At 50.9% G+C, this 13338-nt stretch overlaps 1 protein-coding gene across 9 annotated transcripts in view; it reads right to left on the bottom strand.

Moving 5' to 3' along the window:
* Positions 1–13338, bottom strand: part of HERC2 (HECT and RLD domain containing E3 ubiquitin protein ligase 2) — a 364746-nt gene that overhangs the window by 129743 nt on the left and 221665 nt on the right. For all 9 annotated transcript variants that reach the window (XM_073541474.1, XM_073541475.1, XM_073541476.1 and 6 more), the window contains 2 exons: positions 12475–12586; positions 73–154 (listed from right to left, as the gene is read on the bottom strand). In XM_073541474.1, coding sequence (XP_073397575.1) covers positions 73–154; positions 12475–12586 — 194 coding nt within the window. The remainder of the gene's footprint in view (positions 1–72; positions 155–12474; positions 12587–13338) is intronic.

The raw sequence follows: 13338 nt of genomic DNA, 5'->3' as shown, positions 1-13338 counted from the left end.
CCATGACTTTAAAAAATGAGAGTTTGGATTCCAACAATTAAAAACAAGGCAACATGAGAATTCTCTAACTACCTGCAAAGAGGCTTTTTGATCCACCAGCAACTTGCACAACATTGAGAGCAGATAATGTTTCAGAAAATGATGGAACTTTTATCTGCAAAAACAAAACAAAAAAAAACAAAGATTCCAAAGTATCTGATTAATCACAAAAGTTTCATGATGGGGAAAGTGCAATTGTCATATCAATACTCACTAATAAATCACAAATCCCTAACAAAACTTTTAACCCCCCTCCCGACAAGGCAAATTTCCATTTTTTGCATTTCGGGTTTTTTTTCTCCCCTTCTTCCCAGAGCCATAACTTTACTTTTCTGTTCACATAGATGTATGAGAACTTGTTTTTTTGCGGGACAAGTTGTACATTTGAATAACTCCATTGATTTTAACACATCATGTACTGGAAAACGTTGGGAAAAAATTCTTAGTGCATTGAAATTGTGAAAAGAATTTTTTAAGGCATACAGGTTGTAGTAAAAACACAATGCTGCTCATCAGTTTGAGTATGGTGATACTAAAGATTTTCATGGTTTTTTTTAGTGGTGGAAAAAAATAGGAATTTTTGTGTACTCACCGTAAAATCCTTTTCTCCGAGCCAATCATTGGGGGACACAGAGACCGTGGGTGTTATGCTGCTGGCCACTAGGAGGACACCAAGTAAACCAGAAAAAAAAGGTTAGTTCCTCCCCTGCAGTATACACCCTCACGCTGGCTGAGATGTCTCCAGTTCGGTGAAAAAAGCAGTAGGAGCATAAACAGCCGACAATAACCATAATACTGCCAACGCCTAAGAATGCTACAGTGAGCCAATAGGCTAAACACAGTGGGTGCTGTGTCCCCCAATGATTGGCTCGGAGAAAAGGATTTTACGGTGGGTACACAAAAATCCCTATTTCTCCTACTCCTCATTGGGGGACATAGAGACCGTGGGACGTCCTAAAGCAGTCCCTGGGTGGGAAGCATACATCTGCTAATACCCCATGTACCACCGAGTTAACACCATGGTACTGCCGATTGCAGGCTGCGTCTGCAGAGAGCTGCATCCGCAGAAGACTAAGAATGAATTAGGCAATGCTTGTAAAGGTACGCAAGCTGGACCAAGTCGCAGCCTTGCGGAGAGGCCTGAGAATGAATTTGGTAATTTTTTGTAAAAAGTATGCAGACTGGACGAAGTCGCAGCTTGCAGACCTGATCTGCCGAGGCCTGGTGCCGATAAGCCGAAGATGCGTCCACTGACCACAGACCGGGTAGAGCACGCCCTAATCCCCGCTGGGACAGGCGCGTTCCTGATACAGTAGGATTTCTGAATCCACCGGGCGAGCGTTGCTTTTGACACGGCTAGACCCTTCCTATGCCCCTCTGGAAGTATGAATAGGGCATCTGACCTGTGGAAAGGAGCCATCCGCGAAATGTACCGTCTCCGCGCCCTAACCACATCCAGGGTGTGGAGGGCCTTCTCAATGCGATGGACTGGCATGGGAACAAAAGGAAGGCAAAACAATTTCCTCGTTGAGATGGCAAGAGGAGAGGACCTTGGGCAGGATGGTCGGGGACATCTTGAGAACTACCTTTTCCTGATGAAAATTCAGAAACAGAGAACGGCAGAACAGGGCTGCCAATTCCGAAACTCGTCTGATTGACGTAGTTGCCACTAGAAAAACCACCTTCCAAGAAAGTACGGTCAGTGACACGTCCTGCAGCCGTTCGAAAATGAACCTCCTGAAAGGCCTCAAAAAGCAGGTTAAGGCCCCATGAGTCCAGTGGCCTTCTATAAGGAGATGCCACATGGGAAACTCCCTCAGTGAACGTCTTGAGCTGAAGCTTAGAGGCGATTTTGTGTTGGAAAAGCACTGACAAGGCCGAAATTTGGCCCTTGAGCGAGCTAAGCGCAAGGCCTGATATTAATCCAGATTGAAGGAATTCCAATATGGCCAGAAAGAAAAATACCAGAGGTGATTGATCAAGAACCTTGGACCACGAAAAAGAAGGTTGTCCAGGTGCGGTGATAGATACGCATGGACACAGGCTTCGTAGCACTAATCATGGTGGAAATCACGTCATGAGAGAATCCAGCCTAAGCTAAAAACCAGGATTTAACGGCCACGCCGTCAAAGACAGGGCCCCGGAGTTCTGGTGGTAAATCGGGCCCTGCGAGAGTAGATGCATACGATCTCAAAGTCGCCAGGGGACGTCGGCGACTAGTTGTATTAGTTCTGCATACCATGCTCGGCGCGGCCAATCTGGCGCAACTAGGATCACTGGTACTACCTCCGCTCTGATCCTCTTGATGACCTTCGGAAGCAAGGGAAGAGGGGGGGAATATGTACAGGAGCCGGAGCTATCGCGGAACTGAGTTGGAGGGGGGAGAAGAAATTCTATATTATATCCGAAGAACACCGGCTTCCTGACCCATTTGACGTCATTGGGTAGATCTATGAGATCTGGCTCCCCTAGATCCAGAAGCCCTAGGCCTGGGTTTCCAAGAACTGTTAGGTCTGTATGAGATCTGGGAGCCGCGTGGGGACCGACCTGATCTGAAAGAGAAGGTAGAGGAGGACCAACCGAAATTGTCGCGAGAAGATCTAAAATGCGTTGGCTGTTGGTTGCAAAACGGCCGAACAGCCCTTTGTTGAGGAAGGAATTTACTCCCCCCCCCCCCCTCCCTGGTAGTATCAGAAATGAGCTGGTCCAGTCTCTCTCCAAAAAGACAAACCGCTTGAAAAGGGGGGAGAAGTCAACAATCTTTTAGATGTGGCATCTGCCCACCAGCCGCAGAGCCCTGGAGCTCTTCTAATGGAGATCGCATTAGCGGCAGCTAATGAAAAGAAGGGTCTACTACAAAGTCCGCTGCGTGAAGCATCTGGCGACAGAGGTTGCCACCGGAGGCAGATTGGTGCCCTGGAAGGAAGTAATCAGGACTTCTGTCCAAGCGGCCATGCCTTAGTGACCTAAACTGCCGCGAAGGATGGGAAAAAACGCCGCTCCTGAAACTTCCAAAAAATTGTGGAGGGGTTTCTGACTGAGGAACCCTCAGAAACAGATAGGAGTGTTGTAGAAGCCAGACGCGGTACAGGAGGGTCCACCAGAGGGAACTGTAATCGACCCTTCATTAGGTCTGGATCAAAAGGGTATTTAGCCAGAGTAACCTTTTGCCCAGTGAACCACTTATGTGGCCGATCCCTATGTTACTGGACGGCTGGTAAACAACCAGCGCACAAGCTAGTTCCTTACATGAGATAGGGAGTGCTGGAGCGGGAATATTTTCCTCATCTAACTTCAGAATCCTGTTGACTGATTCTATAAGAGAATCAAGCGACTCGATGAGATGGAGGATTCTGAGGGGCTGACGTGACAGATACGAATTCAGAGTCTTGCTTGCTGTGAACCTCAGGAGAGGGCGAGCGAGAGACTGCAGTCGCTGAAGCTGAGGCGCGAACGCGACTGGGGGACGCGCCATGGGTCCGCTTTTCCAGAGACAGTCCTCCCAGAGGGAGAATATAGCCTGGGTCAGAGACTCCACCGACTGTGACGGGCGCAGCCCACTCAGGGGTACCAGACGCAGGAGGCCCGTCAGCAGCGGATGCAAAGGGCGTTGGAGAGCAGGTCGGGGCGCAGGCCGGATCGGGGTCCGTGTATAACGGATTAGTTTGTGCACTGGGTAAGGCCGACTTGTAAGTGGTACACACAGTAGAAAAAAAACGCAGTGTGCTTCTTAGCAGCCCGTTTAGCCTCCTTAGAGTGAGGCATAGCGCTCCAGAAAGGGTTAACGGCAGAAGTCTGACTGCAGCTGCAGGGAATGTGCCGGGAAGGGGTTAAGCTTTAATCTGAGGGCAGATGAAGCTTACCCATGGTCCTGTGTTATGTCCCCCGGGAGGAAAAACGGTGGCCCTGTGGAGTCACCCAGTTTTCAGCTGCTCCTGAAAGGGCTAATTGCAGCAGAGATAACAGACATGGCCCCAGAGATTAGAATTGCGCGTCTTGCTAAGAATGAGAGGCGCCAAGAGGAGGGGGCGGTGACATTAGCGCGGGCGGCGCTATTCAAATTGCGGCCTAGCAGGCCGAAAAAGCCGGGGGCTAAATTTCTGGCCTCCCCGCGGTAAGCGCCGGACGGGGGGAGGGGGGGGGCCGCGCCTGGGCGCCAGGGTACCACCGCTGATGCTAAGTCAGCGCTTCTCCCGGGGACAAGGACCCGACCCCATACCTCCACTCCTGTGCTCAGTCAGGTCGTCGCTGTCCGGGATCTTCCAGTCACATCCTCCAGGCGATGTAGCAGAGCTGGAGGAGGTTTTACAGGGGGGTATTGCTCAATTGATCCTCTCTCTGGGCAGGGGGACGGAGAGCTCTGCGGCTGATTCAGGGCATCCAAAAAAGCGCTGTTCAGGTCTTTCTCCAGGCACTCCTGTTGCGCTTGCCCTCGTATCCGTGGAACCATCGTCAGAGGAATACAGCCCCATTCGTCACAGGAAAGTGTACGTGAAGGATTACTTCACGTGCTTGCCTGTTGTTGGTTCGGGGGAGAGCGGGCCGTAGAAAGGAACCGTCGCCCCCTTCACTCCGTTAATTAAAAAATAAAAATTTACAGAAAATTCAAAAATAAAATAAAAACAGTGGGGTCTGAAAACAGACCCAAGTGCCTCCTATAGACACTAAGTAAGAACTGGAGAAATCTCAGCCAGCGAGAGGGTGTATACTGAAAGGGAGGAGCTAACCTTTTTACAAAAAATTATACCAAATTCATTCTCAGGCCTCTCCGCAAGGCTGCGACTTGGTCCAGCTTGCGTACCTTTACAAGCATTGCCCAAGTCATTCTCAGGCTTCTGCGGATGCAGCTCTCCTCGGCAGACGCAGCCTGCAATCGGCAGTACCATGGTGTTAACTCAGTGGTACATGGGGTATTAGCAGATGTATGCTTCCCACCCAGGGACTGCTTTAGGACGTTCCACGGTCTCCGTGTCCCCCAATGAGGAGTAGGAGAAATAGGGATTTTTGTGTACTCACCGTAAAATCCTTTTCTCCGAGCCAATCATTGGGGGACACAGCACCCACCCTGTTTAGCCTATTGGCTCACTGTAGCATTCTTAGGCGTTGGCAGTGTTATGGTTATTGTTGGCTGTTTATGCTCCTACTGCTTTTTTCACTGAACTGGAAACATCTCAGCCAGCGAGAGGGTGTATATTGCAGGGGAGGCGCTAACCTTTTTTTCTGGTTTACTTAGTGTCCTCCTAGTGGCCAGCAGCATAACACCCATGGTCTCTGTGTCCCCCAATGAGGCGTAGGAGAAAAGGAGATTTTTGTGTACTCACCGTAAAATCTCTTTCTCTTAGCCTTTAATTGGGGGACACAGAACCTTGGGTGTTATGCTGCTGTCCACTAGGAGGCGACACTATGCATAATCTGAAAAAAGATTAACTTTGGCTCCTCCTCTGCAGTATACACCCCTGGACGGCGTCAGCCTTCTCCAGTTTTGTGCCAAAGCATAAGGAGGAACGTAACCAAATAACATAACCATGCCTGTAAGAAGGCTACTATGTACGAGCTCAAGAACAATATGAGAACTCAACAGGAAACAACGGCCCGTAAGGGCAACAGGGTGGGAGCTGTGTCCCCCAATTAAAGGCTAAGAGAAAGAGATTTTACGGTGAGTACACAAAAATCTCCTTTACTCTGTCGCCTAATTGGGGGACACAGAACCTTGGGACGTCCCAAAGCAGTCCCTGGGTGGGAAGCAGTGGACGAATATTGTGCCGACAGTCCCCTAGACTTGGGGTACTGCCGCCTGCAGAACCAGTCTACCCAGACTCGCATCCGCTGAGGACTGGGTATGAACACTGTAGTGTTTCGTAAACGTGTGTAGGCTAGTCCAAGTGGCCGCCTTGCACACTTGTTGTGCCGAAGCCTGATGCCGAATGGCCCAGGAGGCCCCTACTGCCCGTGTAGAGTGTGCCGTGATACCGGCCGGAAGAGGGGAACTGTTAAGTCGGTAGGCCTCATGTATGGTGGACTTGATCCACCTGGCAAGGGTAGCCTTGGAAGCCGGCAACCCCTTGCGACTACCTTCCGTAAGAATGAAGAGGGAATCGGATTTCCGGAAAGGTGCAGTCCTGGACACGTAAATCCGCAATGCCCTGACTAGGTCAAGCGTATGCAGAGCCTTCTCCACTCTATGTACCGGAACCGGGCAAAGGGAAGGCAGTGAAATCTCTTCGTTAAGGTGAAAGTTGGACACAACCTTCGGAAGGAAGGATGGTACCGTGCGGAGAACCACCTTGTCCTGGTGAAAGGCTAGGAAAGGTCGTCTGCAGGAAAGTGCTGACAATTCCGACACTCTGCGTAACGAGGTGATAGCCACTAGAAAAACCACTTTCTGAGACAGAATGGAGAGTGGAACTTCTCTAAGAGGTTCGAAGGGTGGAGCTTGCAATGCTGTCAGGACCAGATCAGATTGAGGTCCCATGTATCCAGCGGACGTTTGTAGGGAGGAACCAATCGGGAAACTCCCTGGATGAAAGTCCTTACTTGCGGTTTAATAGCAATGCGCTTTTGAAAAAGGACTGAAAGCGCCGACACCTGACTCTTAAGCAAACTTAAGGATAGCTTGGCATCTAGGCCCGATTGAAGAAAACCTAGTACCTTCGGGAGGTAATAAGGGAGTGGGACTTGTCCATGAGATTCGCACCAAGAAAAGAAGGCTCTCCAGGTACGATAATAGAGCTTGGCAGAGGCAGGCTTCCTTGCCCTGATCATAGTTGCAATGACTGCCGGTGAAAAAACCTGCCTGGGTTAGAATCCAGGTTTCAAGGGCCATGCCGTCAAATTGAGGGCCCCTGAATTCTGGTGGAAGAACGGACCTTGAGACAGAAGGTCGTGGCGGTCGGGTAGACGCCAGGGGGCGTCTGCCGTAAGTTGGACGATGTCGGCGTACCAAGTACGTCTGGGCCAGTCTGGCGCGATGAGGATGGTCGGAACTCCCTCTTGCTTGACCTTCCTCACGACCCTGGTTATTAGGGGGAGGGGTGGAAAAATGTACAGGAGTCGGAACTGGGACCAGTCCTGGACCAGGGCATCCGCTCCGAGCGACCGCGGGTCGTGTGTCCTGGCCATGAAATTGGGAACCTTGGCATTGAGATGGGATGCCATTAGGTCCACATCTGGGGTTCCCCATCGTTGACAGATCTGGTAAAAAAATCTCGGGATGGAGAGACCACTCCCCCGAGTCCATTCCTTGCCTGCTGAGGAAGTCGGCTTCCCAGTTTTCTACACCCGGAATGTGTACCGCAGAAAGAACCGACCTTGTGTCTTCCGCCCAGCGGAGGATATGAGCCACTTCTCTCATTGCCTGGGCGCTGCGGGTCCCGCCTTGGTGATTCACGTATGCCACAGCCGTGGCATTGTCCGACTGTATCCGTATGTGCGAGGCTGCAAGCAAGTGATGAAAGGCTCTCAGTGCCAAGAGAATGGCCCTGATTTCCAGAACATTGATGGGCAATGTCACTTCCCTCGGTGACCACTTGCCCTGTGCCCTGTGATGTAGGTGTACCGCCCCCCAGCCTGTCAGGCTTGCATCGGTAGTCAGGATCTTCCATTGTCCTGAGAGGAATGGCTTCCCTCGTGTAAGCGAGGTTGGTTTGAGCCACCAGTGCAGGGACCTCCTGGTCGATGACGTCAACCTGAACTCCCTGTCGAGGGAGAAGGGGTTCCTGTCCCAAGATCTGAGTATGGCTAGCTGAAGGACCCTGAGGTGAAACTGGGCAAATGGCACTGCCTCTATTGCTGCTGCCATCCTGCCGAGGATTCTCATGGCAAACCGGAGAGATCGAGGAGGACTGCGAAGGAGTGTGCGAACTCCCAGACGGATGGCCAGTGTCTTGTCCTTGGGAAGGAGCACCAGGCCCCTGGTGGTGTCGAATACCATTCCCAGGAATGTTAGAGTCCGAGTTGGGATGGTCGACGATTTCTGTAGGTTGACTAGCCATCCCAGGCGACTCAGAGTGTCTAGAGTGATTGAGACACTGACCTCGCAGTCTTTGAAAGTGGGAGACTTGACGAGGAGGTCGTCCAGGTACGGGACGACTAGAATGCCTCTTGAGTGCAGGACGTCCATGGTGGCCGCCATGACTTTGGTGAACGTTCTTGGAGCCGTGGCGAGTCCGAACGGAAGGGCGACAAACTGGTAGTGGTTTTGGTTGACCGCGAACCTGAGAAACCTTTGGTGGGCGGGAGCAATTGGTATGTGGAGATACGCATCCTGTATGTCTATGGAGGCGAGGAATTCTCCCTGCTCCATGGATGCAACGATGGACCGGAGGGACTCCATGCGGAAATGACGGACCCGTACGTAATTGTTGAGCTGTTTTAGGTCCAGTATGGGTCGGACGCCGCCTCCTTTCTTGGGGACTACAAACAAATTTGAGTAGAATCCTCGGAATCTCTCGTTCGCGGGAACCGGCACCACAACTCCTGATTGAAGGAGAGAGGAAACCGCTTGGTGGAAGACACGAGCCTTTTCTGGTGGTGTTGGAGGAACAGAAAGGAAGAACCGGTTCGGTGGAACGGAAGTGAACTCTATCTTGTATCCGGAAGACACTATTTCCCTGACCCACCTGTCTTCTGTAATAGGCAGCCAGACTTGCTGAAAGAGTAAAAGTCGGCCGCCTACTGGTGGGGTGTCTTCCGGAGGTCTCGAGTCATGATGAAGTGAAGTTCTGAGGTTTTCCTCCCTTGGGTTTCGCTTGGCCTGCTTTCGACTGCCAAGCCCTGTCCGGTCGCTGCTGCGTCCGTGGGTTGTCTCTGCGTGGAGAACGGTTGCGGTTTTGCACTGGGCGCGAAACGGACCAGCCCGAGGAATTCCGAAAGGATCGGAATCGCGTCTGGTTTCTTCGTTTGAACGTGCGTTTCGGTTTTAGTTGAGGGAGAGAGGTACTCTTACCCCCGGTGGCATTGGCTATCATGGTGTCCAACTTTTCGCCGAAAAGTCTACCAGTAGAATACGGAAGTCGCGTGAGGGACTTCTTTGAGGCCGCATCCGCTTTCCATTCTCGCAGCCAGAGGATGCGTCGGATCGTGATGGCGTTTGATGCTATTCCCGCTACACCTCTGGCGGAATCCAGGGCTGCATGAATCATGTAGTCTGCTACCACTGCCATCTGGACCGCTTGGTCCGAGAGTTCAGGATTTGAAGCCTGAAGACCCTCCTGTAGTCTTTTGGCCCAAGCTAGGATGGCCTTGGCTGCCCAAACTGAAGCAAACGCAGGGCCCAGAGAGGCGCCTGCCGCTTCGAAAATAGAACGAGCCATGCGTTCTACTTGCCGGTCTGCTGCGTCCCTGAGGGTTGAGCTATCCGGCAGAGAGAGTAAAGTCTGCGCTGCTAGCCTAGAAACCGGAGGGTCCACTTCAGGTGGATCTGCCCATTGTTTGGTGTCTTCCTGTGGGAAAGGGTACTTCGCTTCCAGATATTTGCGATTAGCGAATTTTTTGTCAGGCTGCGCAAACTGTTTGGTAAGTATTTTCTCAAACTCATCGTGATTAGGGAAGACCTTAGGTGGTTTTTGAACACTTTCGAAGCAAATCCTATGTTTTGGGACTTCCGGGGGCGACTCTGGAATTTTTAGCACCCGATGAATAGAAGAAATTATGTCCTCAACTAGCGCTGTATTGCTAGGGGGAGAAGGTACCACGGACCTGACCGTTTCATTATCTGAGTCGGAGTCACAGATGCCCTCCGAATCCTGTGCCTCACTAAGGTGATCCCTGGAGGGCGACCTGGGGCGGGGGTCTTCTGTGGTGGGGGATCCCTGTGGTAAATTGCACTGTCTGTCTGTGGCAGGGGACTGCCCAGGAGACCTGGAATGACGCTGTCTCTCCCTAGAGGGGAACGACCTTGTGCTATAGTGCGACTCAGGTGATCGAGACCTGCGAGTCCGCTTACGTCTGTGAGAGTCAGAAGCAGCATGTTCCTGAGACAAGCTGTCCGTTTGCTGTGTACCGTCCATAGCCGGGGTCCGACTCTGCAGAGCTTGCAGCAATGTAGCAGTTAGGTTGTCTATGGACTGTGACATAGACTGAGACATCCGAGTTGCCCGTTCCGGCGTGGCCTGTGACACTGAAGCGTCAGTAGGGACTCCCTGGGGTTCTGACCCAGAGTTCTGGATGCAGACCCGGCAGTGCGGATACGTGCTGCCACTAGGGAGCGTGGCTTTGCAGGCTGTGCAGAATGCATAGAAACATTCCTGCCTGGTTCTCTTCCTTGAGCCCGGCATAGTGCACAGAGGCTGGCAATAAGGGATCGTACAGGGGTGGCTACTCAGAGGGAACCCACAGAAAGCCTTATAGGAAGTATAGATTCACAGCTGAGTAATGAGAACCCAGCTGTGAGCTTACCCCACCGGTGTGCCCCTAGGTCCAGCGCCGACAGATCCAAGTTCTGTGCCCCCCGGAGACCGCTGTGATGCTTCTCTCCTGGATCTCATCCAGAAAAAATGGCCACCGGGGCTCTGAGGAGAGGGAGGAGGGGGCGGAGAGCTGAAAAGGGCGCGCTGGGCTGTGTAAAAACGCGCCCTTTCTGCCTCAATCCGCCCCTTCTATGACACTCCAGTGTGTCATTTTGGTCATCCGGGGGGCGGGCCGGGGGGCAGGGAAAAGGCGGCGGCTTCAGCTAGGCCGAAGCCGCGGTCTAAATTTGAAGCCTGATGCCCAGGAGGGCTCCAGAGCGGCGCGGTAGTCCGGGGGGGGGGGATATGTACCAGACCCCCCCAGAATGGTCGACTGGATAGCGGTGGGGGTAGCAGGGGTAGCGGTTTTTGTATGGGGGGCCCCTGAAGGGCTATGGAGCCGCTGCTGCTGCAGAGACAGGGACGCAGCAAAAGCCCTGTTTCTGCTGTGCCATCCAGTCCGCACCCTCCCCCGGCCCCCACAGGATCCCTCAGCCGGCCTGGGGTCCCTGGAAGCTGCGGAATGCTGCCTGATCTCCGACCCTACCTGAGGCGTCTCAACCTAATACCCCCTGCGGGGGATTAGGGAGGGTGCGTCTGTCACCGTCAGGGGGTCTTCATCCTCGCCTCGACCTCAACCCAGACCCCTTAAGGGTGTTGGGGAAGGAGGGGGGTCTCGACCTCGAACCAGGACCCGAGGGACTGGGGAGAGAGCGACATGGGGAAAAAAACCACCTCAACCTCAACCGGGTACCCCTAATAGGGGACCGAGGAGGGAGCCATGCCGGGAGTCTCGCTGGAGACCCACTTTTCTTCATCTGTATTTCCGTGAAAAAAGGAAAAAAACGGAAGAAAAAAGGTGTGCCTCCTTGCGACACTAAGCAAAAACTGGAGAAGGCTGACGCCGTCCAGGGGTGTATACTGCAGAGGAGGAGCCAAAGTTAATCTTTTTTCAGATTATGCATAGTGTCGCCTCCTAGTGGACAGCAGCATAACACCCAAGGTTCTGTGTCCCCCAATTAGGCGACAGAGTAAACAAAATGAAAAAAAGGATTTTGGCAAAAAAAGAAAAAAAAAAAAATTAGGGGTTGTGTCTCCATTTTCCAGGAACCCATTTTTGGGTCAATGGAGCCATGTGATGGCTTATTTTTTTGTGGGGTGAGAGGCCGTTTTTATTGATACCATTTTGGAACAGATGTGACATTTTGATGCTTCTTTTGATGCAACTGAAAAAAAAAAAAACAAACAATCATGGCGTTTCAATTTTCCCATTTATGGTGTTTAGTGATCGGTTAATTATTTTTATATTTTAATACATCAGATGTTTCTAATAGCGGCGATATCACAGGTGTATTTTTCCACTAACTATTTTTAATATGGGTGGGTGAAGGGGAATGATTTATCTTTTATTCTCATTTTTATATATATTTTTTTTATTAAAGTTCTTACTGTACTTGTTAGTTCCCTTAGGGAACTTGACACACGATCGTCCCGCATGTGGTTAATGCCGTTGTCAGAATTTGACAGTGGCACTTAACAGGTATGAGAAAAGTAAGTTGCTGCAGGACACCTCTCAGCTTTTCTCATTGAGGGACAAAGGACCATGAGAACCTGGCCCGTTTCACTGTCTTGTATGGTCCTGCTTAGGGTATCAGCCCAAGAGACCATAGCATTAGCTACCCACGCCGCAGCAAAAAAGGGGGAGAGTGCCGAACCCAAAGCTTCGAAAACCTAATGGGCCAGGTTCTCATGGTCCTCTGTCCCCCAATGTGGCGATGGAGAAATGATCACTGTTAAAATACCACTTGCCTGGCACGTTAAATGGCAGGACACAGCCAGGAGACCCTTATACACATACTAGTTGGTCAGCTTCCCCTGCCGAAACTGGAGGGTGTAATGTGTATAGGGTCCTAAAGGTTGCAGACTTTATGTGCAGTGCTCCTTTAAGAAATGTGACTAGTTGCTAGTAAACTTTTTAGGCGAACGTTACCTTAGATCCTTTCAATCCTCCCAGTTGATCTTTGTCATTTAGGCCCCACACAAACACTTTTGTTCTAATTGTTGCTGCCGATTCTAAAGCAGCTGCTTTTTTTCTTATGTAGCTGAAAAATAATTAAAAAATATGAAACAAAAAATAGCCGGTTTCCCACAAAGTTTATCATTAAGACGCTCACATAAACGCTACTGCAATAACTATGCCAGCATGTAGCTTGAAAGAAAATCAAGCCAAATTAATAAAGGAGTTGCCTCATTAAAGAAATTAAAAGGGTTGTTCCGCTGGTGCTCGCTTCTGTGAACGGCGCTGATGACGTCTTACTGGCAGGATATGGGCATAGCCGGCTGGTACTGTGCACCGGTACTACCCTAATAAAGGAACGCAGTATCTGCCCAGCTGTGCACACATCCTGGCAGGCACCTGTCGTCTCAATGAGAAAGCGAGAGGCGCTGGAGCAACCCCAAGCAGATCCTTAGCATATGCCATCAGTTCCGACTTTGTGAGGTCTGAGAACCAGGGCTGTGGATTCGGAGTCATGGAGTCGGAGCTCGTTTTGGTAGAGTCGGTATAAAATGGACCGACTTCAACTCCTAAAATATATAATAAATTGGGTACAGTAGTTCAATGCAGAATGTGCTAAATATTTTTTCATAGGAATTTGGGAAAGTTATGAAATGTCCTATAAATGGCTGTTCTATTCCTGATCTAAGGCTACATTCACACACAGCGTTTTTCCAGCTTTTTTGAGGATACGTTTTTCAGCTGCAAAAGCAGATCAGTTTTTTAAAAAACCTCATCACCTGAAAGATTTTTGAGCTCATAGATGTTTTCAATAGCAGAGCAGATTTCTAATCTGCT

This window comes from Dendrobates tinctorius, unplaced genomic scaffold, assembly GCF_039654945.1.
Source record: "Dendrobates tinctorius isolate UK_male_01 unplaced genomic scaffold, ASM3965494v1 ptg000121l, whole genome shotgun sequence".
Taxonomy (NCBI): domain Eukaryota; kingdom Metazoa; phylum Chordata; class Amphibia; order Anura; family Dendrobatidae; genus Dendrobates; species Dendrobates tinctorius.
This window is presented reverse-complemented; position numbering and strand designations above follow the sequence as displayed.